The sequence below is a fragment of the Somniosus microcephalus genome, chromosome 14 (genome assembly GCF_052327205.1).
Source record: "Somniosus microcephalus isolate GS21.2 chromosome 14, FLI_Smic_1.0, whole genome shotgun sequence".
In the NCBI taxonomy this organism is placed as follows: Eukaryota; Metazoa; Chordata; class Chondrichthyes; order Squaliformes; family Somniosidae; genus Somniosus; species Somniosus microcephalus.
Window position 1 is genome coordinate 113,451,603 of NC_141000.1, and position 26,269 is coordinate 113,477,871.

Consider the following 26,269-nt stretch of genomic DNA (forward strand, 5'->3'; position numbering starts at 1 on the left):
CACTAGTGACTGTGCATTTACTGACAAAATTAACCGGTGCGTTTAATGGCCCGCGCCGTTATTAATGGTCAGAACCTACATACTTCTTAAGATTTCAAGAACATTGATTCCAAGTCCCGTTCATCCATCACCCCTTGTGCTCACTGACCTACACTGGCTCCCAGTTCAGCAAGACCTTGATTTTAAAATTCTCATCCTTGTTTTCAAATCCTTCCACGGCCTCGCCCCCTCCCTATCTCTGTAACCTGCTCCAACCCTACACCCCTCCGAGATATCTGTGCCCCTCCAATTCTGGCCTCTTGCGAATCCCTGATTTCTATCTCTCCAGCCTTCAGTTGCCTGGGCCTGAAAATCTGTATTTCCCTCCCTAAAACTCTCTGCCTCTCTCTCCATCATTAAGACACTTCTTAAAACCTACCTCTTTGACCAAGCTTTTGATCACCTGTCCTATTATCTCCTTATGTGGCTCGTTGTCAACTAGTGTTTGATAATCGCTCCTGTGAAGCACCTTCGGTTGTTTTACTATGTCAACTGCGCTATATAAATGCAAGCTGTTGATGTTGTATAGCTTCCAATGAAAGCTGCCCTATATCTAGATAGTAGAATTATTGCACAGGGATTTGTTTTTGCAATAGGCCATGTTGAATGGTCTCTTTGCAATATCTTTTGCTACATTTCCCTAGGCCTGGGTAATTGTGGTCATTCTGGGCCACCAAAGTGGATTGGGATTGCAATTGTTGCCACATCTTATTGCAAAATGATTCTTATTGTTTCATGTTTTTCTGTCTAAACAGTCATGCAGTGGCTCGCGTTCGGTCAAGAGTGCTGAAGTCGTTGCAGAAAGAACAGTATCACTCGGGCCTCTGTATCGCAGGTATAACAATGGTGAGTGATATTTGTACCTTCTCCTGGGTGTGCTGCTGTACTGCCCAAAACAAATATTTCAGTCAAAGGAAACACGTAGCGAGTGATTTATGACGACCTTTAGAGTATGATTATCTTACAAAACCTTAGGCAGTAGATTTAACGTGGAGAAAATATCCCAAGGCTCTTGCCAGGAGCATAATCAGACAAAAATCAACAATGAACCAAAAATAAGACACTGTGACGGTACCACCGGGTGTCCCTTACATATATAATGTACATAATTCACTTTAACCTAACTGTATGTATATTACTTACCTGTTTGGGCCGTTGCCCCTTTATTTAACTTACCTGTTTGGGCCGTTGCCCCTTTAAGACGCGCCCTAGCGCGCTGACGTCACGTCACGTATCACGTGACGCACCTAAACGCGTCGGCCGCCGGCCTAGTTCGGCCGTCCGCTCCCTCGACGGTCGCAACGGCCAGCCACAGTGCCGGGTGCCTCTCCCGCTCCCGCGACTTCAGCCGCAATGGCCAGCCTCAGTGCCAGGTGCCTCTCGCGCTCGCGACTTCGGCCGCAACGGCCAGCCTCAGTGCCGGGTAGACGCGTCGACGTATCGACGCGGGTCACGTGACCGCCCCAAGCGCGGGCGAACGCGCTGACGTCACGACGCGGTCACGTGACGCCCGAAGCGCGGGAAAACACAGCCGAGCGTGATGACGTCATCACGCTATCCAGAGGACTGCGGACTCAGTCCTCATGGCGTCCTCACTGGGGAAAGACCTACTCTACGGCTCTCCTGCAACCATCTCACTTACCTGCTGTATTTCGTCTGCTTCCTGCATTAAAGAACTTATTTATTGTTCTCCTGAAGTCGAACTCGATTATTTGGTAGGCATTCGTTTAATAACCTGCTGAGGTCAACCCGAATTCCTACAACATTAGAAATATGCAAGACGGGAACCTTTGTTATCAAGGAACAATGCGCTCCAGTCATTACTAGTGTTCCTACCCAACCTATTGCATTACCCTTGACACGAGAGAACTGTTAGCAGCGATCAAATGTTCTTTCTGCGGTGATGTTTTAACAACAGTGATGTGTTTGAATGGAAACCAGGCCAATTTTTAAACCTTGATTTTTGTTGACAGGTTCCTGCAGTCCTTAAGCACCTCACTCAAGGTACACTCTGCAAATGTGAGACTGGAGAGTGTCTATCTGCAGGCTGTTTGAATTCTGTACTCATCTGATGTACGCACATACATGCGCGCATGCACACACACACGCATAAGAACATAAGAAATAGGAGCAGGAGTAGGCCAATCGGCCCCTCGAGCCTGCTCCGCCATTCAATAAGATCATGGCTGATCTGATCCTAACCGCCAATCTACTATCACAGAACCATCTCCTGAATCTAACAGAATTTGACACACGAAATAGGAGCAGGATCAGGCTACATGGCCCCTGGGCCCGCTCCACTACCCACAGGGCCATGACCGATCCGAACCTAGACTCATGTCCAAATTCCTGCCCGCTCCCCGTAACCCTTAATTCCCTTTACTTCTAGGAAACTGTCTATTTCTGTTTTAAATTTATGTAATGATGTAACTTCTACAGCTTTTTGGGGCAGCATATTCCATGGACCTACCACCCTCTGAGTGAAGTAGTTCCTCCTCATCTCAGTTTTGAAAGAGCAGCCCCTTATTCTAAGACTATGCCCCCTAGTTCTAGTTTCACCCATCATCGGGAACATCCTCCCTGCATCCATCCGATCCAACCCCTTCACAATCTTATATGTTTCAATAAGATCGCCTCTCATTCTTCTGAACTCCAATGAGTAGAGTCCCAATCTACTCAACCTCTCCTCATATGTCCATCCCCTCATCCCCGGGATTAACCGAGTGGACCTTCTTTGTACTGACTCGAGAGTAGACGCACACACACAAGCAGACACATATTGGATAGCAATAAGAAGCAGGATCCCTGGCTGATTTCTTCACCTCCCTAGCCAAGAGATGGTGAGGCCAATTGTAACAGTCCAATTGGAGCCATGGATAAAGAAAGAAAGACTTGCATTTATACAGCAACTTTCAGGACATCCCAGAGTACTTTCCGGCCGATTAAGTACTTTGGAAGTGTAGTCACTGTTGTAATGGGGGGAAGCATGAGTTGTGTAATGCAAGATCAGTTAACAGCACGGACTGGATTCTGACCCTGGGCCTTCAGGTTTGGATGGCCTTATTGTGAAGTGGACAGTGACTTAACCCTTCAGTGCCTAAGGGGAGCAAAGAATGACTGTTAAGATAGTGGACAGTGGAATATCAGATGACCACATTCTGCATTCACACGCTGATAGTGCAAACATTAATTACTAACCTAGTTTTTTTTTAAATGGTTGTTAACATTTGAGGTCATTTTCAAATAAGCCCAGGCCAGAAGTCAACCTTTTCAGCTAACTCATAACCTTGTGCACCACCCAAGTTTTGACACCGTCACCAGAAGTGGCTGATCATAGTAGGCAAGGTAAAATCCCAGGCAATAAATACAGGCGGGGACGTAAATTACTACAAATATTTCGCTAGATGTATTTATCTCATATTTGAACAATAAGATAGCACCAACATCATTTCCTGCTCTTTTGTTAAATGACGCAGGTCACGATCATTTCAGTAAAATGTTAATAGTTCGATATAATTACAGTAATTGGGGAGCTGAGCAAGAAATGGCGATGAGTAATGATACAATCGGAGCGGGGAACCTTTTGGAAGGTTGGGAGATAGCAGATTGTGGTTCGAGGGTTCCTCCATGGATGGTCAAGAGGCTGCTTTTTCCAATGATAAAAGGAGGGAATAGAGGTCAGGTGAAGGTAATGACAGAAGTATCATGTGGAACGTACAGCACAGAAAGAGGCCATTCAGCCCATCGTGCCTGTGCTGGCTCTTTGATAGAGCAGTTGTGCTCAGTCTCACTCCCTGTCAGTTCCTCATCCTCCAGAACCCGTCCGACCCCCTTTTAAAATTATTGATGGAACCAGCTTCCACCACCTTTTCAGGCCGAGCGTTCCAGATCCTGACAAGTCTCTGAGTGAAAACATTTCTCCTCATCTCCCCTCTAGATCTTTTGCTAATGATTTTGAATCTATGCCCTCTGGTTATTGACCCACTCGCCAGAGGGAATAGTTTTTCTCTCTCTACTCTATCAAAACCTCTCATCATCTTGAAAACCTCTATTAGGTCACCTCTTAACCTTCTCTGTTCCAAGGAGAACAGTCTGAACTTTTCCAACCTCTCCTCATAACTGAACTCCCTCATCCCAACGAAGTAGAACCAACAGTCTTCTTTCTGGCACCTAATGGCAGTATGAAATACTCCCGAGTATATCGCACCTTGTCAAGTCCCTAGAATGTCCCAGTGGTAGGCGTCACAACCAATAAATTAACTTTATACTCTCTGTTGCTTTCATGGAATCATAGAGTGATACAGCACAGAAGGAGGCCATTCGGCCCATTTTGCCCGTGCCAGCTCCTTGTCCAATTAGTCCTGCTCTCCTGCTCTTGATCCCCAAATCCCCTCAAATTTTTCCTTTTCAAGTTTCTATACGATTTGTTTTTTTTTTAAGAGTTACTGTACTATTGAATCTGCTTCCACCACCCTTTCAGACAGCGCATTCCAGATCACAACCGCACGTCGCGTAAAAAAAATTCTCCTCTGCAACCCTGTTTTTTTGTTGCCAATTGTCTTAAATCTGTGTTCTCTGTTACTCGACACTCCTGCCAGAGGAAACAGCTTTGTAAGCAGACAGAGCAGCCAATTTATGCACAGCACGATCCCACAAAAAGCAGTGAGATTAATGGCCATTTAATCTATTTTAATGGTGCGGGTTGAGAGAATGTTAGCCAGGACACTGAGAACTCCCTAGACTTCTTAGAAAAAGTGCTTTAGGATAATTTATGTCCTCCTGGGCTGGCAGACAGGGCTTTAGTTTAGCATCTCATCTGAAAGGTGACACCTTCAAAAATGCAGCAGACCATCAGTTACTGCACTGAAGTGTCAGCCTAGATTTCTGTGCACAGGTACCTGGAGTGGAGATCCACTAGCACCAATGTTCTCGTTAAGCTGCACGGCCACGCTGCGGTCTGGAGGTCCCGCACAGGCCGCTTGCCGGCTTTACAGTGGGGAAAAACCGTGCTTGTGCGGAAATTTGAATGGGCTGCACAGCCTGTTAAAGAGGCTGCGCACCCAAAAGAAAATTAAAGGGAACATTGAATAGCACAGTTCAGATTCAGAGTAAAGCTTCCTCTACCTAAAAAAAAATGTGTCTCAGCACCAACCTCAGAAAAGCACCCGGTGCCAAAATTAGGGCAAATTTTGTGCTGTGTCCTAAACCTTGCCACCTCTCCACCTGCCTCTCCTCCTTCAAGTCCATTCTGAAAATCTATCTCTTTGACAAACTTTTGGTCACCCCTGATAATCTCTCCTCCCTGGAGCCTTGGGATGTTTTCCTATGAAAAACACAGGATGTTGTTGTTGGCCTATGCCCAGTCGGAACTGAATTCATACTGCCCTGACTGGATAGACGGGGCCTTGGTTTAATATCTCATTCTAAAGATGGCATGGCCAACACTGCAGATCCAGGTGCAGGAGTGCTGTAGCTGTCCTTCCTTTCAGGATGCCCAAGGTACAAGAGGCCTGTCTGTATCTGTACCTTCAGGCAGATCTTTATGAAGAGGAGCAGAAAGGGGAGCAAAATGTAATTTCTTTTTAAAAAGGCAGTGAATATTAAGTTTACGTTTTTAACCGATTCAATACCAACATTAATTAATGCGTCGCTGTAATTAAATTCTTTCCAAACCTGTCTTTCTGGAACAATTGTCTAACTGAAAATAGTGCTGATATCACTAAGCTGCTGACTGGGAATTTTGCGCTTTTATCTTCTAACAGACGGTGGACCTGTGGTTGAGCTGGATGAAAATAGCTCAGCAGTGAGGGCCGTGGTCGCACTCGGAATTCTCCTTTGCCTGACGCTTGTGGTAATAACTGCGGTTGTGGTGACCTTATACACCAGGTGGGGTCGGAGCTTCACCATCCAGCCCGATGGCCAGAACTACCAGGCTTTCGATAACTACTGATGATACAGGAATAGTAACGAGGATTGCACACTGCCCATGCCTTTGGCGGCAGGGCCACAGTGATTGTGTCGTTCATTTATCAGTACGTTAGTCGGAAACCCAATTACTTTTTGCCATTTTGCAAAAGGAAGGCTGAATAATTTAATTTGTCTCTTTTAACATGGTTGTGAGGGAAGGGGTGCAGACCCCACCACTACAACCCTCCGAGATCTCTGCGCTCCTCCAATTCTGGCCTCTTTCATCGCTCCACACTCCATTGGCGGCCGTGCCTTCAGCTGCCAATGTCCTAAGCTCCAGAATTTCCTCCCAAAACCTCTCCACTTCTCTCTCCTCCTTTAAGATGCTGCTTAAAACCTAGCTCTTTGACCAAGCTTTTGGCCACCTGCCTTAATATCTCCCCACGTGACTCAGTGTCAACTTTTGTCTTGTCACCTTCCACTGAAGCGCCTCGGGGTGTTTTACTATGTCAAAGATGTCATATAAAAGCAAGTTATTGTTGTTGAACCTGATCGTTAAGGTTACAGGTCGAAAGGAATAAATTAACCATACAGATGTCAACAGGTTTCCTTGTCATTTAAAACCCTCTAAAAGACAGCGACATTTCAGTGCCAATACCAAAAGGGAAGGGGAATTAAGCAAATGAAAAGAAACCATATTTACACATTTCGCAGAAATCACAATAAAAGGCATGCTCAGTACACAATAACCATCTTACTCCCACTTACCGTGACAAGAACAGACATGAGTGGATCAGTTAATCGTATGCCTTTCCTGAAATCATAGATATTTTAAATGCACTGCTAATTAGGTCAAAATGCCAATCATATATTAGTTCAAATTGCACGAAGAGGTGTCACACACCCACAAATAGATGTTTAACAGCATGGGCGGGTTTATTGTTTTTTATTTCCTTTGTGTTCTGCTGATTTATGTACCCTGTGCACTCACTCACCAAACCCGTGTGTATGCATATCCTTTATTTAAAGTTTAGACACTCCAGTTTGACTGCCCACCGCGCTTAGCATTAACACCAGCTGAACGGCTTCCTTAAATCTCCGGAATATGAAACTAGACAGGCAAAGAAGATGCTGTATACTCCTTTAAAAAAAAAAACTATTAAGAGCTTCAAATTAAAACATAATGAGAAGGTGAAGGTACTGCAGCAGTCTATTGACTGAACAGAGTCTATTTAAAAAGAGTCAATGCGAACTACAGCAAACAGAACTCATGACCGAAACTACAGAAAAGTCTTCCAATGAAAGCAGGATTATTTCTCCAGAAAAATGCAGGGAGTGGAGAATAGTTACTTACAAATGTGTGTAAATTCAATCCCATTCACTTATAGCAGTGCGGTCTCCAGACGTGATTGACGGGAGAATTACCCAATCACCTCCATACTGGCCGGGAATAATGGTGTCACTATATGCAGCTGACCTCGGCAGTGTGACCCCCGGGAGATTTTAACTCCTGGGCCTCATCCCGATCAGTTTCCCGCCCAAATATCGTCAGGAAGGGGCAGAGAGATGTTGGGTGGGAATGCAATGTCAGGTGGCTGAAGGCCAACTTCGAGGCCTGAGAGAATGGTCCCAGGCACTTGGGTAAGTCAGTCGGGGGTGGGGGAGGGGTGCGGTGAGGGGAAGAGGCAGTCCAGGGCAGGGGAGGCCGAAACCATCCTTTTGGGGCCCGGAGATGCATTCTTGCTCCTCCAGGCACACCAAGGAAAGTAAGAAAAAAGCTTACCTCTTTTGGCTTCTGCTCATGGGTCGTCTGGCAGGAATACTACAAATGCTTCCCTGCTTAGGCTCATGGCTAAAATGGTAGTTCGGTCCCAATGATGTCATCAGAGTGCGACCTGCATATTTAAAGAAGGACCCCGCTGGTTTCTGGTGGGTGTCCTTCTCACCTGCTCAGCAGAGTGGGTTAAAATTGCTTTTTGTGGGATCCGAATGGGACGCCGGTGGGTGAGTCCCACGGGCAATTTTAACTACCCATGGGCGGAAAGGGTTAAAATCGCCCCTTTATGTGTGGAGTGAACTCTTCAGCGGACTTCATGAAGTGTCACTACGATTTGCGTTACCACCCATGAGGGGATGTGGGGGGAGGGGGGTCACACTCTGATTACTGTCTTAATGAACAGGATCGGGGTCTACTGTGATGCACCACATGGTCCAGTAGCCTAAGGACTGTTTAAGTTTCTACATGAAGAACGGGCGAGGTAGTGGAGAGCGACTGGTGCCGAGGGAATCGGACCCCAGCTGTGCCTTCAGGAGCGAAGGGGTGAAAATTGGGAGGGATTTTTATTGCAGAAGTGTCAGCTGTGACTCAGTGGGTAACACTCTCACCTCTGAAGGTTGTAGGTTCAAGTCCCACTCCAGGGACTTGAGCACATAAAGCTAGGCTGACACTCCAGTGCAGTGCTGAGGGAGTGCTGCATTGTCAGAGGTGCTGTCTTTCGGATGAGGCGTTAAACCGAGGCCCTGTCTGCTCTCTCAGGTGGACGTAAAAGATCCCACGGCACTATTTCGAAGAAGAGCAGGGGAATTCTCCCCGGTGTCCTGGGCCAATACTTATCCCTCAAACAACATCACAAAAAACAGATTATCTGGTCATTATCACATTGCTGTTTGTGGGAGCTTGCTGTGCGCAAATTGTCTGCTGCGTTTCCCACATTACAACAGTGACTACACTTCAAAAGTACTTAATTGGCTGTAAAGCGCTTTGAGACGTTCGGTGGTCGTGAAAGGTGCTATATAAATGTAAGTCTTTCTTTCAAAATGAATGAAATGGAGTGTGCTGTGAGAGGTCCTGCTCTTTCACAGAACTTTGGCAAATAGGTCTGTTGGAGTGCGCCTTGTGGCTCCATATTAAATTCACAGGCCACTGCCAGCTGTCACTCACTCGCCTCCTGAATCCCTCTCCCTTCCACCACTCCCCCCGCAGCCCCGGACTTTCATAATGACCTCGGCCGGTGGGCCGATTTTGCTCTTCTCTCCCCGCACATCCCCCAGACCGGCGAGCTGTCTCTGGGCTCAGCAGTAATAAGCAATTGAAAGCTGAGGGATCAATTTGCCCTGGAGCTGCTGCCGGCCTCATTGGCTGATTTTGTGCGAGATCCAGTTTCGAGGCCTTTAATTATTCCGTTTTGCTTCAATGTAGGATTTTTTGGTTTTTTTTTGGTTTTCATGCCAAGTTGCTATGGGCAAAATTAGCACAAACCAATTCCCAATTCCAACTGGGATCTAGGGACCTGTGGGATTCCGTGAAGGGAATCCCACGGGATCCTTGTTGCCATCAGATTTCTGTCGGCATAGGCCAGCTACGGAGCGAGCACAGCGTCTTGAGAATTATGTATTCTATATTTATTCTGTATGTGTCGTCTTACTAGCACGTTATTTTTGTTGCTCTATGCCAATAAAACAATATTTTCTGCATATGATGGCACTGTGTTATTTGGGTAAATAATTCTTCTTTCAGAAGCTAGAACAGGGGTTCCCCGGGAATGTGTCAATATTTACAGGGGGTCCCTGGGAGTGTGTCAATATTTGCAGGGGGTCCCTGGGAGTGTGTCAATATTTGCAGGGGGTCCCTGGGAGTGTGTTAATATTTACAGGGGGTCCCTGGGAGTGTGTCAATATTTACAGGGGGTACCTGGGAGTGTGTCAATATTTTCAGGGGGTCTCTGGGAGTGTGTCAATATTTGCAGGAGGTCTCTGGGAGTGAGTTAATATTTGCAGGGGTTCTCTGGGAGTGTGTCAGTATTTGTAGGGGTGTCTGGGAGTGTGTCAATATTTGCAGGAGGTCTCTGGGAGTGTGTCAGTATTTACGGGGGGTCTCTGGGAGTGTGTCAATATTTGCAGGGGGTCCCTGGGAGTGTGTCAATATTTACAGGGGGTCCCTGGGAGTGTGTCAATATTTACAGGGGGTACCTGGGAGTGTGTCAATGTTTGCAGGGGGTCTCTGGGAGTGTGTCAATATTTACAGGGGGTCCCTGGGAGTGTGTCAATATTTGCAGGAGGTCTCTGGGAGTGTGTCAATATTTGCAGGGGGTCCCTGGGAGTGTGTCAATATTTACAGGGGGTCCCTGGGAGTGTGTCAATATTTACAGGGGGCCCCTGGCAGTGTGTCAATATTTACAGGGGGTACCTGGGAGTGTGTCAATGTTTGCAGGGGGTCTCTGGGAGTGTGTCAATATTTGCAGGGGGTCCCTGGGAGTGTGTCAATATTTGCAGGAGGTCTCTGGGAGTGTGTCAATATTTGCAGGGGGTCTCTGGGAGTGTGTCAATATTTGCAGGGGTTCCCTGGGAGTGTGTCAATATTTTCAGGGGGTCTCTGGGAGTGTGTCAATATCTGCGGGGGTCTCTGGGAGTGTGTCAATATTTGCAGGGGGTCCCTGGTGTAGGGGTGGTGTGTGGGTCAGCTTCCCCTCTGACTTCTGAGTGGTTCGAATCACTCCCACTCCCTTGATTCTAGACCTTGGGCTTATTTAGGGGTTGTGACAAAAGTGCAGCATACAACTGGTTTTGGTGCAAGAAACTTTGATCTTTATTCAAGAAAGAAAATATAACACAGCAATCTTCTACTCTAATAAAAATGGGGAACACTTTGATACATACGAGGGAAAATACAGTAGAAAAATACCTCACCCCTCCCAATCCCACTTCCTAGCTAAGTTGGACTCTAGAGGACCAGGGATAATGCTCACCAAAAGGAATCCTTGACAGTTGAGCTGGTTCGTGGTTTTGGGGTACGCTGGATGTGTTGGTCGGTGTCTGCCATACCCCGTACATGGTAGAGAACTTCGAATATCTGCTGGTCAGTCTTCGCGAGTCCGCTGATGCGGTAGGGTGCGTTTTGGATCTATGGGCTGAGTATCCACTTTTCTTCGGTAGAGATAGGGTTTAGAGTTCCTTTTAAGTAAAAATCTTACCCGGGGTAAGTCAGGAATAGATTGTAGAAACATAGAAACATAGAAGATAGGAGCAGGAGTAGGCCATTCGGCCCTTCGAGCCTACTCCGCCATTCAATGTGATCATGGCTGATCATCCAAATTCAGTACCCTGTCCCTGCCTTTTCCCCATATCCCTTGATCCCTTTAGCCTCAAGAATTATATCCAACTCTTTCTTGAATATATTTAATGAACTAGCCTCCACCGCCCTCTGTGGCAGAGAATTCCACAGGTTCACCACTCTCTGGGTGAAGAAATTCCTCCTCATTTCAGTCCTAAATGGCTTACCCCTTATCCTTAGACTATGACCCCTGGTTCTGGACTCCCCAGCCATCAGAAACATCCTTCCTGCATCTAGTCTGTCCAGACCTGACAGAATTTTATAGGTTTCGATGAGATCCCCTCTCAATCTTCTAAACTTCAGTGAGTATAAGCCAAATCGACACAATCTCTCCTCATACGTCATTCCTGCCATCCCAGGTATCAGCCTGGTGAATCTTCACTGCACTCCCTCCATGGCAAGAACGTCCTTCCTCAGGTAAGGTGACCAAAACTGCACACAATACTCAAGGTGCGGTCTCACCAAGGCCCTGTACAACTGTAGCAAGACATCCTTGTTCCTGTACTCGAACCCTCTTGCTACGAAAGCCAACATACTATTTGCCTTCTTAACCGTCTGCTGCACCTGCATGCTTACCTTCAGCGACTGGTGCACAAGAACACCCAGGTCTCTTTGCACTTCCCCTTCTCCCAATCTATTGCCATTCAAATAATAATCTGCCTTCCTGTTTTTGCCACCAAAGTGGATAACCTCACATTTATCCACATTATAGTGCATTTGCCATGTTTCTGCCCAATCACCCAACCTGTCCAAATCGTACTGGAGTTTCCCGACATCCTCCTCGCAGCTTACCCTCCCGCCCAGCTTTGTGTCGTCTGCAAATTTGGAGATATTACATCCAATTCCCTCGTCCAGATCATTAATATATATTGTGAACAGCTGGGGTCCTAGGACCGATCCTTGCGGTACCCCACTAGTCACTGCCTGCCACTCGGAAAACGACCCATTTATTCCAACTCTTTGCTTTCTGTCCGCCAACCAGTTCTCTATCCAAGTCAATACCTTGCCCCCAATCCCATGTGCCTTAATTTTGCATGCTAATCTCTTATGTGGGACCTTATCGAAAGCCTTCTGAAAGTCCAAATACACCACATCCACTGGTTCTCCCTTATCTATTTTACCAGTTACATCCTCAAAAAATTCCAGTAGATTAGTCAAGCACGATTTACCTTTTGTAAATCCATGTTGACTTTGTCCGATCCTATCACTGCTTTCCAAGTGCTCTGCTATTACATCTTTTATAATAGACTCTAGCATTTTCCCCACTACCGATGTCAGGCTTACCGGTCTATAATTCCCCGCTTTTTCTCTACCACCTTTTTTGAATAGTGGGGTAACATTAGCTACCCTCCAATCCATGGGTACCGTTCCAGAGTCTATCGAGTTCTGGAAGATGACCAGTAATGCATCTACTATCTCTAGGGCCACTTCCTTAAGTACCCTGGGATGTAGACCATCAGGCCCTGGGGATTTATCGGCCTTCAGTCCCATCAATTTTCCTAACACCATTTTCCTACAAATACTGATTTCTTTCAGTTCCTCTCTTTCATCAGACACTATGTTCCCCGGCATCTCTGGGAGGTTATTTGTGTCCTCCTTTGTGAAGACAGAACCAAAGTATGTATTTAGTTGGTCTGCCATTTCCTTGTTTCCCATTATAAATTCCCCTGATTCTGACTGTAAGGGACCTACGCTTGACTTCACCAATCTTTTTCTCTTCACATATCTATAAAAGCTTTTACAGTCAGTTTTTATGTTCCCTGAAAGCTTACTCTCATATTCTATTTTCCCTTTCTTAATTAATCCCTTTGTCCTCCTTTGTTGACTCCTAAACTGCTCCCAATCCTCAGGATTATTGCTTTTTCTAGCCAATTTATATGTCCTCTCCTTGGATCTTATGCTATCCCTAATTTCCCTTGTTAGCCACGGTTGAGTCACCTTTTTTGTTTTATTTTTATGCCAAACTGGGATGAACAAATTCTGTAGCTCATCCATTCGGTCTTTGAATGTTTGCCATTGCCTATCCACCATCAACCCTTTGAGCGCCATTCCCCACTCAATCCTACCCAACTCGGTCCTCAGACCATCGTAGTTTCCTTTATTTAAATTGAGGACCCTTGTCTCTGAGTCAACTACTTCATTCTCCATCTTAATGAAGAATTCGATCATATTATGATCGCTCCGACCCAAGGGGCCTCGTACAACAAGATTGCTAATTAATCCTTTCTCGTTACATAATACCCAGTCTAAGATGGCCTGATCTCTGGTTGGTTCCTCGACATATTGGTCCAGGAAACCATCCCGTAAACACTCCAGGAATTCCTCCTCCACAGTATTGTTACTAATTTGGAAACTTACTAGAGTGGAAACTTTCGAATCTTCGTTTTTTCTCCTGAGTTTTTCTTTGGTCGCGGTGGCTCAATATTAGGGCTGGACTGACTAGATGCAGGAAGAATGTTCCCGATGGTCGGGGAGTCCAGAACCAGGGGTCACAGTCTACAGATAAGGGGTAAGCCATTTAGGACAGAAATGAGGAGGAATTTCTTCACCCGGAGAGTGGTGAACCTGTGGAATTCTTTACCACAGAAGGCAGTAGAGGCCAATTCATTAAATATATTCAAGAAGGAGTTGGATATATTTCTTAAGGCTAAAGGGATCAAGGGGTATGGGGAGAAAGCAGGGACCGGGTACTGAAATTGGATGATCAGCCATGATCGCATTGAATGGCGGAGCAGGCTCGAGGGGGCGAATGGCCTACTCCTGCTCCTATCTTCTATGTTTCTGTGTTTACCGGATTGGTTGGTGGTAATACTTTGTTGGTAGTTTCATAAGGCTCTTGTTGACACGGGGGGCCCGATTTTCGGCTTGTGTGGGAAATGGTCGGATTTCCCCGAATGTGGGGTTTCTGACACACATAAAAAAGTGTCAGCCAGCCCCACGCAATTTTCCCTCAATTGGCCAATTAATTCCCAGCATGTGGGAAGCCTTGCTAATTGTCTAAATCGAGTCAGAAATCCCCACACTATGATGTCATCATTTGTGGTGCTTTCAAAGTGTCCAGCAAGCTTCTCCACCTCTGCAGGCTTCTCAACCACTCTTGCACAATGGCAGAGGAGCCTGCACCAGCTGCTGCCCGCGGCAGAGGCCGAGTTGCGGGCAAATTAAACGAGACGTCATTGCAGACCTTGGTGGATGGGGTAAGGGCCCACAGGGAGGTCCTCTACCCTCGCTCAGGGAGGAAGAGGCCTCCCAAAGAGTCCACAGCTGCCTGGATGGAGGGGGCAGCAGGGGTAAACTCTCTGGATGTCACCCGTCGCACCTAGCTGCAGTGCAGGAAGCGCTTCCATGACCTTCACCGCACAGGGAAAGCAAGTATGAAGTTTCCATCACCCTCAACCTCATCCCCATTGCCTTTCCCCAACAGCACTCAGCTTTAGCAATCTCTTCTTCCACATCCCACTTCACAGTCACATCCATGCACCCTTACCCATTCCGTCTCTCTCAATGCTCACATTCACATAACTATTACACCATCCAGTCTTGTAAGTAGTTTTAATGGCATCATTTTCCTGTACATAAACTTTATGTTGCCAGCTGCTGCAGTTATGGCGTCTGTCATTTGGCGAATGTGGATGTCACATAGAGGCCTTAGGATAAATTGCAGATGACTGCAAACTGGTCAAAGTTGTTGGTAAGTGCAGGCATGGGCCAATGTCCATGGTCAGTTCAGAAGCAGTGAGGCTGCAGTGTTTGATGTATCAGACTACGCAAATCTGGCCAGGATGAGTGCGTTCCTTGCATTCCGCCCAGCAATGTTCTCGCGCACTGGTGCCGCTGGTTGGCAGGCCTCTGCAGGATGCTCGTTTCCGACCTCCTCCTCCTCCTCCTCAGGATCATCCTCAGCATCATCCTCATCCAAGGCGGCTCTGTGAGGAGCCTCTTGGTCCTGCGGAATCTGCAAGCCACGACGCTGTGCCATGTTGTGAAGCACACAGCATACCACAATGATTTTGGAGACCTTGGCTGATGAGTACTGTAGGGCTCCACCTGATCTATCGAGGCATCTGAAGCGCATCTTCAGCAAACCGATGGTTTGCTCGATTATGCATCTGGTGGTCATGTGGCTGGAGTTGTAGCGCTCCTCAGCTTCGCTGACTGGTCTCCTCAATGGCGTCATTACCCAAGTGCGCAGGGCATATCCCTTGTCTCCAAGGAGCCATCCTTGAAGTTCGTTTGGTGGACTGAATAGCGGAGGCACAGTAGATTCGCGCAGTATGAAGGAGTCATGGCAGCTGCCAGGGTACTTGGCACAAACGTGCAAAATCACCTTCTTGTGGTCACACACCAGCTGAACATTAAGGGAGTGGAAGCCCTTGCGGTTGACAAAAACTCCTGGATTGCGGTGGGGTGCCCTAAGGGCCACATGTGTGCAGTCAATGACACCCTGCACCCTTGGAAAGTCTGCCAGCTCTGCGAATCCACGTGTTCGCGCCCTCACACTTGCGCGATCCCGGGTGAAATGGATGTGATTGTGCGCGAGGGCAAAGAGGGCATCGGTGACCTGCGTGATGCAAGTGTGTGCAGCCGCCTGTGAGATGCCGCTGATGTCTGCTGCTGATCCCTGGAAGGAGCCTGAGGCATAAAAGTTGAGTGCGGTGGTGACTTTGATGGTCACTGGCAAGTAGTGTGGACCTGTTGCTCTGGGCTCCAGGTCTTGCTGCAGCATTGCGCAGATGTCAGTCACAGCCTCTCGCGAAAGTCGGAGCCGCCTCTGGCACTGTTGCTCAGTCATGTTGAGGTAGCTGACCCTGTGTCTGTAGACCCTGTTTGGGGGGTATCTCCTGCGCCGACGGCCTTCCATGTGCTGGCCCCTTCTGGCCTGTGCTGCCCCAGGTGGCTGAGCCGCAACCTGCCGCTCCTGCTGGTGCGGCTGGTGTTGCTGTTGCTGGTGTTGCTCCAGTCTCCTCTGCTGTCGGAGATCCTCTAATGCCAGGAAGGGAAGGTACCAAAGGCCTCCCATGCTTCTGGCAGATGCGTTGGTTGAGGAGGTCCTGAGTTACAGTGGTGAAAGGGGCTTCCCAGGAGCTCACACTGGAGAAGTGTGTGAGGCTCCAACATTCTGCAGCTGCTCCTAAGGCTTCAAAAAGTTCCCCCAAGCCTTGGTTAACAAGGTCCTGCAGCCTGCAAAGGCTGCCTATTTAAATGTCTTCAGCCCTCAGCAAGCCAACTGGTTTCACGCCAGCTCTCATCGGCGGAGTTCCCCGCAGGCGTGTTTCACGTGGGGAAAGCCCCAAAGTCGCAACGGCGCCGGAAAATCGCACTTAACAAGGTGATCATTGCTGATTAGTGCTCCGACGAGCAGTCCCGCCAGCGGCGGGCGGGACTGAAGCGGGGTGCGGGGAAACGGCAGTCCGAAAGTTGGACGGGGCGGGGAATCAGGCGGGGGTTTCCCGACCCGCTTTTTATGCGATTTTCGGACCACGGCCGCATGAAAAGCCGCCCGACAGCTGCCCTAAAATCGGGGCCGGGGTATCTGATGATGTCCTGTGTCACTGAAGCTGTTGAACTTGGGTATACGGTAGAATGCTGCCCCGTTTGATGTTTCGGTTTCTCTTATGTGTTGCTTCTGGGGCGAGCTTTCTGAGAGAGAACTTCTTGAGTTGTCTCGAACTTCTGGAGTTTTTTTTCTTTAGAAAACAGGCTTTTAATTTTACTAATTGGGGCCTCCTAATCTGCGCGCCAAATCAGTCCCGGTTTATTGTTTGATTTGGGCGGGCTCGTTAAGGTAACTTGATTAAAAAAATGGGAAGAATGGTTTCAGGATGTTGTACTGTTTAGTCATTGAGTTGTTGATCGCCTAGTTCTTTGTCATAGTTATATTCAGGTTTCGAGTATCCTGTCTGAGCCTGAGATTTCTATGTAGGTTGGTGAGGTGATTTGCATTATGCATGTTTTGGATGGGTCCTGTGTTTTGGGTGGGGACTGCTCCTTCGTGGATCGATTGTTGGGATGAATTGAGGTTACACAGTTCCCCAGACAATTTGATTTACTCCAATATCCAAACTGTCTTTACAGAGGTTGATCCCATTTCCTGTTGCAGCCTTTTTTCCCTGTACAGGTCCAAACATGCCTTTTTATTTCATCATCCTGAAACATATTTAGAAAGGGTCCAAAGTCATTTTCCTTAGGGTTTTCTTCTAGCTTTGGGGGATCTGTGAATTTTAAGAATCTTACACTGGGAGTGTGTCAAAATTTGCGGGGGGTCTCTGGGAGTGTGTCAGTATTTGCGGGGGTCTCTGGGAGTGTGTCAGTATTTACAGGGGTCTCTGGGAGTGTGTCAGTATTTACAGGGGTCTCTGGGAGTGTGTCAGTATTTGCGGGGGGTCTCTGGGAGTGTGTCAGTATTTGCGGGGGTTTATGGGAGTATGTCAGTATTTGCGGGGGTCTCTGGGAGTGTGTCAGTATTTGCCGGGGTCTCTGGGAGTGTGTCAGTATTTGCGGGGGTCTCTGGGAGTGTGTCGGTATTTGCGGGGGTCTCTGGGAGTGTGTCAGTATTTGCGGGGGGATCTCCGGGAGTGTGTCAGTATTTGCGGGGGGGTCTCTGGGAGTGTGTCAGTATTTGCGGGGGGGTCTCTGGGAGTGTGTCAGTATTTGCCGGGGTCTCTGGGATTGTGTCAGTATTTGCGGGGGGGCTCTGGGAGTGTGTCGGTATTTGCGGGGGTCTCTGGGAGTGTGTCAATATTTGCGGGGGTCTCTGGGAGTGTGTCAGTATTTGCGGGGGTCTCTGGGAGTGTGTCAGTATTTGTGGGGGTGTCTCTGGGAGTGTGTCAGTATTTGTGGGGGGTCTCTGGGAGTGTGTCAGTATTTGCGGGGGTCTCTGGGAGTGTGTCAGTATTTGCGGGGGTCTCTGGGAGTGTGTCAGTATTTGCGGGGGTCTCTGGGAGTGTGTCAGTATTTGCGGGGGGGTCTCTGGGAGTGTGTCAGTATTTGCGGGGGTCTCTGGGAGTGTGTCAGTATTTGCGGGGGGTCTCTGGGAGTGTGTCAGTATTTGCGGGGGTCTCTGGGAGTGTGTCGGTATTTGCGGGGGTCTCTGGGAGTGTGTCAGTATTTGCGGGGGGATCTCCGGGAGTGTGTCAGTATTTGCGGGGGGGTCTCTGGGAGTGTGTCAGTATTTGCGGGGGGGTCTCTGGGAGTGTGTCAGTATTTGCCGGGGTCTCTGGGATTGTGTCAGTATTTGCGGGGGGGCTCTGGGAGTGTGTCGGTATTTGCGGGGGTCTCTGGGAGTGTGTCAGTATTTGCGGGGGGATCTCCGGGAGTGTGTCAGTATTTGCGGGGGGGTCTCTGGGAGTGTGTCAGTATTTGCGGGGGTCTCTGGGAGTGTGTCAATATTTGCGGGGGTCTCTGGGAGTGTGTCAGTATTTGTGGGGGTGTCTCTGGGAGTGTGTCAGTATTTGTGGGGGGTCTCTGGGAGTGTGTCAGTATTTGCGGGGGTCTCTGGGAGTGTGTCAGTATTTGCGGGGGTCTCTGGGAGTGTGTCAGTATTTGCGGGGGTCTCTGGGAGTGTGTCAGTATTTGCGGGGGTCTCTGGGAGTGTGTCAGTATTTGCGGGGGTCTCTGGGAGTGTGTCAGTATTTGCAGGGGTCTCTGGGAGTGTGTCAGTATTTGTGGGGGTGTCTCTGGGAGTGTGTCAGTATTTGTGGGGGGTCTCTGGGAGTGTGTCAGTATTTGCGGGGGTCTCTGGGAGTGTGTCAGTATTTGCGGGGGGGTCTCTGGGAGTGTGTCAGTATTTGCGGGGGTCTCTGGGAGTGTGTCAGTATTTGCGGGGGGGTCTCTGGGAGTGTGTCAGTATTTGCGGGGGTCTCTGGGAGTGTGTCAGTATTTGCGGGGGGGCTCTGGGAGTGTGTCAGTATTTGCGGGGGTCGCTGGGAGTGTGTCGGTATTTGCGGGGGGGCTCTGGGAGTGTGTCAGTATTTGCGGGGGTCTCTGGGAGTGTGTCAGTATTTGCGGGGGTCTCTGGGAGTGTGTCAGTATTTGCGGGGGGGTCTCTGGGAGTGTGTCAGTATTTGTTGGGGTCTCTGGGAGTGTGTCAGTATTTGCGGGGGTCTCTGGGAGTGTGTCAATATTTGCGGGGGTCTCTGGGAGTGTGTCAGTATTTGCAGGGGGGTCTCTGGGAGTGTGTCAGTATTTGCAGGGGTCTCTGGGAGTGTGTCAGTATTTGCGGGGGACTCTGGGAGTGTGTCAGTACTTGCGGGGGTCTCTGCAGGTTTGTCAGTATTTGCGGGGGGGTCTCTGGGAGTGTCTCAGTATTTGTGGGGGGGTCACTGGGAGTGTGTCAGTATTTGCGGGGGGGTCTCTGGGAGTGTGTCAGTATTTGCGGGGGGTCTCTGGGAGTGTGTCAGTATTTGCGGGGGTCTCTGGGAGTGTCTCAGTAATTGCGGGGGGGTCTCTGGGAGTGTGTCAGTATTTGCGGGGCTCTCTGGGAGTGTCTCAGTAATTGCGGGGGGGTCTCTGGGAGTGTGTCAGTATTTGCGGGGGGTTTCTGGGAGTGTGTCAGTATTTGCGGGGGTCTCTGGGAGTGTGTCAGTATTTGCGGGGGGGTCTCTGGGACTGTGTCAGTATTTGCGGGGGGGTCTCTGGGAGTGTGTCAGTATTTGCGGGGGGGTCTCTGGGAGTGTGTCAGTATTTGCGGGGGGGTTTCTGGGAGTGTGTCAGTATTTGCGGGGGTCTCTGGGAGTGTGTCAGAATTTGCGGGGGTCTCTGGGAGTGTCAATATTTACAGGGGGTCCCTGGGAGTGTGTCAATATTTGCAGGGTGTCTCTGGGAGTGTGTCAATATTTGCAGGGGGTTTCTGGGAGTGTGTCAATATTTACAGGGGGTCCCTGGGAGTGTGTCAATATTTACAGGGGGTCCCTGGGGGTGTGTCAATATTTGCAGGGGGTCTCTGGGAGCGTGTCAATATTTCCAGGGGGTCCCTGGGAGTGTGTCAATATTTGCAGGGGGTCTCTGGGAGTGTGTCAATATTTTCAGGGGGTCTCTGGGAGTGAGTCAATATTTGCGGGGGTCTCTGGGAGCGTGTCATTATTTGCGGGGGGGTCTCTGGGAGTGTGTCAGTATTTGCGGGGGTCTCTGGGAGTGTGTCAGTATTTGCGGGGGTCTGTGGGAGTGTGTCAGTATTTGCGGGGGTCTCTGGGACAGTGACAGGGTAACACAAAGAATTCGACCCAACACAATCGTCGCTAAGCAAAAGGAAAAATAACTGACATATTGGGCAGAAACAACAAAAACCCAAAGCAAACTCAATTGCTACTTGGCCCTAAACAGACAATACAACATAGCTGATTACCTGACCATGGTAAAGGATAACAAACTGAGAAGAACCTTGACAAGGTACAGACTTAGCGAACATAGCCCAGCGATCGAAAAAGGCAGACACAGGCAGACCAGGCTGCCAAGAGAGGACAGGATATGCTCTCACTGCAGTCAGGGAGTGGTGGAGACAGAGATGCACTTCCTCACAGCCTGTGGAAAATATCAGGGCATCAGGGAGAATTTCTACCAAAAATTCTCACAAATATGCGCTGATTTCAGAAATCTGAGTGACAACCAAAAACTCCCATTCCTACTGGGAGAGGAGAGAAGCTGTGTAACACTGGCGGCACACTATTTTACAGCTTGCCATGAACAGAGGGACAACCAGTAAACTAAGAAAAGAATATATATAAACAATGCGAATGTATATTTATACACTCAGGGATATACCTGTTTATACACTGTATGAATAGAACTGCGTTTATGTGCTAAACCATAAATGTATTTTGATGCTTTGGCAACATAAGATGTAACTTATCATGCCAATAAAGCGATTTGAATTGTGAATTGTGAATTGTGTCAGTATTTGCGGGGGTCTCTGGGAGTGTGTCAGTATTTGTGGGGGTGTCTCTGGGAGTGTGTCAGTATTTGTGGGGGTTCTCTGGGAGTGTGTCAGTATTTGCGGGGGTCTCTGGGAGTGTGTCAGTATTTGCGGGGGTCTCTGGGAGTGTGTCAGTATTTGCGGGGGGGTCTCTGGGAGTGTGTCAGTGTTTGCGGGGGTCTCTGGGAGTGTGTCAGTATTTGCGGGGGGGCTCTGGGAGTGTGTCAGTATTTGCGGGGGTCGCTGGGAGTGTGTTGGTATTTGCGGGGGGGCTCTGGGAGTGTGTCAGTATTTGCGGGGGTCTCTGGGAGTGTGTCAGTATTTGCGGGGGTCTCTGGGAGTGTGTCAGTATTTGCGGGGGGGTCTCTGGGAGTGTGTCAGTATTTGTGGGGGTCTCTGGGAGTGTGTCAGTATTTGCGGGGGTCTCTGGGAGTGTGTCAGTATTTGCAAGCAGTAAACAACGCATGCAGGGCGGAACTAGGCCAATACCCATTAATAATCACTATCCAAAAAAGAGCCACCAAATTTTGGAATCACCTACAAATGAGCAACCCCCAATGCTATCACTACGACGCCCTGAAATGCCAAGAGCTGACCATAAAGAAGAATACCTCAGTCAACTAGTCCTGGGACTCAATAAAGTAACTAATAACAATACTAACAATAACCAGTCCCAGGACAGTGACAGGGTAACACAAAGAATTCGACCCAACACAATCGTCGCTAAGCAAAAGGAAAAATATCTGTCATATTGGGCAGAAACAACAAAAACCCAAAGCAAACTCAATTGCTACTTGGCCCTAAACAGGCAATACAACGTAGCTGATTACCTGACCATGGTAAAGGATAACAAACTGAGAAGAACCTTGACAAGGTACAGACTTAGCGAACATAGCCTAGCGATCGAAAAAGGCAGACACAGGCAGACCAGGCTGCCAAGAGAAGACAGGATATGCTCTCACTGCAGTCAGGGAGTAGTTGAGACAGAGATGCACTTCCTCACAGCCTGTGGAAAATATCAGGGCATCAGAGAGAATTTCTACCAAAAATTCTCACAAATATGCCCTGAATTCAGAAATCTGACTGACAACCAAAAACTCCCATTCCTACTGGGGGAGGAGAGAAGCTGTGTAACACTGGCGGCACACTATGTTACAGCTTGCCATGAACAGAGGGACAACCAGTAAACTAAGACAAGAGTATATATAAACAAGGCGAATGTATATTTATAAACTCAGGGATATACCTGTTTATACACTGTATGAATGGAACCGCGTTTATGTGTTCAACCATAAATGTATTTTGATGCTTTGGCAACATAAGATGTACCTTATCATGCCAATAAAGCGATTTGTATTGTATTGTATTATTGTGTCAGTATTTGCAGGGGGGTCTCTGGGAGTGTGTCAGTATTTGCAGGGGTCTCTGGGAGTGTGTCAGTATTTGCGGGGGACTCTGGGAGTGTGTCAGTACTTGCGGGGGCCTCTGCAGGTTTGTCAGTATTTGCGGGGGGGTCTCTGGGAGTGTCTCAGTATTTGTGGGGGGGTCACTGGGAGTGTGTCAGTATTTGCGGGGGGGTCTCTGGGAGTGTGTCAGTATTTGCGGGGAGTCTCTGGGAGTGTGTCAGTATTTGCGGGGGTCTCTGGGAGTGTCTCAGTAATTGCGGGGGGGCCTCTGGGAGTGTGTCAGTATTTGCGGGGGTCTCTGGGAGTGTCTCAGTAATTGCGGGGGGGTCTCTGGGAGTGTGTCAGTATTTGCGGTGGGGTCTCTGGGAGTGTGTCAGTATTTGCGGGGGCGTCTCTGGGAGTGTGTCAGTATTTGCGGGGGGGTTTCTGGGAGTGTGTCAGTATTTGCGGGGGTCTCTGGGAGTGTGTCAGTATTTGCGGGGGTCTCTGGGAGTGTGTCAGAATTTGCGGGGGTCTCTGGGAGTGTGTCAATATTTCCAGGGGGTCCCTGGGAGTGTGTCAATATTTGCAGGGGGTCTCTGGGAGTGTGTCAATATTTTCAGGGGGTCTCTGGGAGTGTGTCAGTATTTGCGGGGGTCTCTGGGAGTGTGTCAGTATTTGCGGGGGTGTCTCTGGGAGTGTGTCAGTATTTGCGGGGGTCTCTGGGAGTTTGTCAGTATTTGCGGGGGGGTCTCTGGGAGTGTGTCAGTATTTGCGGGGGTCTCTGGGAGTGTGTCAGTATTTGCGGGGGTCTCCGGGAGTGTGTCAGTATTTGCGGGGGGGGCCTGTGGGAGAGTGTCAGTATTTGCGGGGGTCTCTGGGAGTGTGTCAGTATTTGCGGGGGTCTCTGGGAGTGTGTCAGTATTTGCGGGCGGGTCTCTGGGAGTGTGTCAGTATTTGCGGGGGGGGTCTCTGGGAGTGTGTCAGTATTTGCGGGTGGTGTCTCTGGGAGTGTGTCAGTATTTGCGGGGGTTCTCTGGGAGTGTGTCAGTATTTGCGGGGGGTCTCTGGGAGTGTGTCAGTGTTTGCGGGGGGTCTCTGGGAGTGTGTCAGTATTTGCGGTGTCTCTGGGAGTGTGTCAGTGTTTGCGGGGGGTCTCTGGGAGTGTGTCAGTATTTGCGGGGGTCTCTAGGAGTGTGTCAGTATTTGCGGGGGGTCTCTGGGAGTGTGTCAGTATTTGCGGGGGGGTCTCTGGGAGTGTGTCAGTATTTGCAGGGGGGTCTCTGGGAGTGTGTCAGTATTTGCGGGGGGGTCTCTGGGAGTGTGTCAGTATTTGCGGGGGTCTCTGGGAGTGTGTCAGTATTTGCGGGGGGTCTCTGGGAGTGTGTCAGTATTTGCGGGGGGGTTTCTGGGAGTGTGTCAGTATTTGCGGGGGGTCTCTGGGAGTGTGTCAGTATTTGCGGGGGATCTCTGGGAGTGTGTCAGTATTTGCGGGGGGGTCTCTGGGAGTGTGTCAGTATTTGCAGGGGGGTCTCTGGGAGTGTGTCAGTATTTGCGGGGGGGTCTCTGGGAGTGTGTCAGTATTTGCGGGGGTCTCTGGGAGTGTGTCAGTATTTGCGGGGGGTCTCTGGGAGTGTGTCAGTATTTGCGGGGGGGTCTCTGGGAGTGTGTCAGTATTTGCGGGGGGGTCTCTGGGAGTGTGTCAGTATTTGCGGGGGTCTCTGTGAGTGTGTCAGTATTTGCGGGGGGGTCTCTGGGAGTGTGTCAGTATTTGCGGGCGGGTGTCTGGGAGTGTGTCAGTATTTGCAGGGTGGTCTCTGGGAGTGTGTCAGTATTTGCGGGGGTCTCTGAGAGTGTGTCAGTGTTTGCGGGGGGGTCTCTGGGAGTCTGTCAGTATTTGCGGGGGGTCTCTGGGAGTGTGTCAGTATTTGCGGGGTGTGTCTGGGAGTGTGTCAGTATTTGCGGGGGGGTCTCTGGGAGTGTGTCAGTATTTGCGGGGGGTCTCTGGGAGTGTGTCAGTATTTGCGGGGGGTCTCTGGGAGTGTGTCAGTATTTGCGGGGGGGTCTCCGGGAGTGTGTCAGTATTTGCGGGGGGTCTCTGGGAGTGTGTCAGTGTTTGCGGGGGTCTCCGGGAGTGTGTCAGTATTTGCGGGGGTCCCTGAGAGTGTGTCAGTATTTGCGGGGGTGTCTCTGGGAGTGTGTCAGTATTTGCGGGGGTCTCTGGGAGTGTGTCAGTATTTGCGGGTGTCTCTGGGAGTGTTTCAGTATTTGCTGGGGGGTCTCTGGGAGTGTGTCAGTATTTGCGGGGGGTCTCTGGGAGTGTGTCAGTATTTGCGGGGGGGTCTCTGGGAGTGTGTCAGTATTTGCGGGGGGTCTCTGGGAGTGTGACAGTATTTGCGGGGGTCTCTGGGAGTGTGTCAGTATTTGCGGGGGGTCTCTGGGAGAGCGTCAGTATTTGCGGGGGGGTCTCTGGGAGTGTGTCAGTATTTGCGGGGGGTCTCTGGGAGTGTGTCAGTATTTGCGGGGGGGTCTCTGGGAGTGTGTCAGTATTTGCGGGGGTCTCTGGGAGTGTGTCAGTATTTGCGGGGGGTCTCTGGGAGTGTGTCAGTATTTGCGGGGGGGTCTCTGGGAGTGTGTCAGTATTTGCGGGGGTCTCTGTGAGTGTGTCAGTATTTGCGGGGGGGTCTCTGGGAGTGTGTCAGTATTTGCGGGCGGGCGTCTGGGAGTGTGTCAGTATTTGCAGGGTGGTCTCTGGGAGTGTGTCAGTATTTGCGGGGGTCTCTGAGAGTGTGTCAGTGTTTGCGGGGGGGTCTCTGGGAGTGTGTCAGTATTTGCAGGGAGTCTCTGGGAGTGTGTCAGTATTTGCGGTGTGTGTCTGGGAGTGTGTCAGTATTTGCGGGGGGGTCTCTGGGAGTGTGTCAGTGTTTGCGGGGGGTCTCTGGGAGTGTGTCAGTATTTGCGGGGGGTCTCTGGGAGTGTGTCAGTATTTGCGGGGGGATCTCGGGGAGTGTGTCAGTATTTGCGGGGGGTCTCTGGGAGTGTGTCAGTGTTTGCGGGGGTCTCCGGGAGTGTGTCAGTATTTGCGGGGGTCCCTGGGAGTGTGTCAGTATTTGCGGGGGTGTCTCTGGGAGTGTGTCAGTATTTGCGGGGGTTTCTGGGAGTGTGTCAGTATTTGCGGGGGTCTCTGGGAGTGTTTCAGTATTTGCTGGGGGGGTCTCTGGGAGTGTGTCAGTATTTGCGGGGGGTCTCTGGGAGTGTGTCAGTATTTGCGGGGGGTTCTCTGGGAGTGTGTCAGTATTTGCGGGGGGTTCTCTGGGAGTGTTTCAGTATTTGCGGGGGGTCTCTGGGAGTGTGTCAGTATTTGCGGGGGTCTCTGGGAGTGTGTCGGTATTTGCGGGGGTCTCTGTGAGTGTGTCAATATTTTTGGGGGTCTCTAGGAGTGTGTCAGTATTTGCGGGGGTCTCTGTGAGTGTGTCAGTATTTGCGGGGGGGTCTCTGGGAGTGTGTCAGTATTTGCAGGGGTGTCTCTGGGAGTGTGTCAGTATTTGCGGGGGGCTCTCTGGGAGTGTGTCAGTATTTGCGGGGGTCTCTGGGAGTGTGTCAGTATTTGCGGGGGGTCTCTGGGAGTGTGTCAGTATTTGCGGGGGGTCTCTGGGAGTGTGTCAGTATTTGCGGGGGGTCTCTGGGAGTGTGTCAGTATTTGCGGGGGATCTCTGGGAGTGTGTCAGTATTTGCGGGGGGGTCTCTGGGAGTGTGTCAGTATTTGCGGGGAGGTCTCTGGGAGTGTGTCAGTATTTGCGGGGGGTCTCTGGGAGTGTGTCAGTATTTGCGGGGGTCTCTGGGAGTGTGTCAGTATTTGCGGGGGGTCTCTGGGAGTGTGTCAGTATTTGCGGGGGGGTCTCTGGGAGTGTGTCAGTA

General features: G+C 49.6%; 1 protein-coding gene across 5 annotated transcripts in view; it reads left to right on the forward strand.

The window, feature by feature from the left end:
• LOC147107862 (uromodulin-like 1) overlaps positions 1-9,420 on the forward strand; it is a 125,321-nt gene extending 115,901 nt beyond the window's left edge. For all 5 annotated transcript variants that reach the window (XM_086007227.1, XM_086007229.1, XM_086007230.1 and 2 more), the window contains 2 exons: positions 795-885; positions 5,802-9,420. In XM_086007227.1, the coding sequence (XP_085863353.1) occupies positions 795-885; positions 5,802-5,989 (279 nt within the window). In that variant the 3' untranslated portion in view covers positions 5,990-9,420. The remainder of the gene's footprint in view (positions 1-794; positions 886-5,801) is intronic.
• The last annotated feature ends 16,849 nt before the right edge of the window (positions 9,421-26,269 follow it).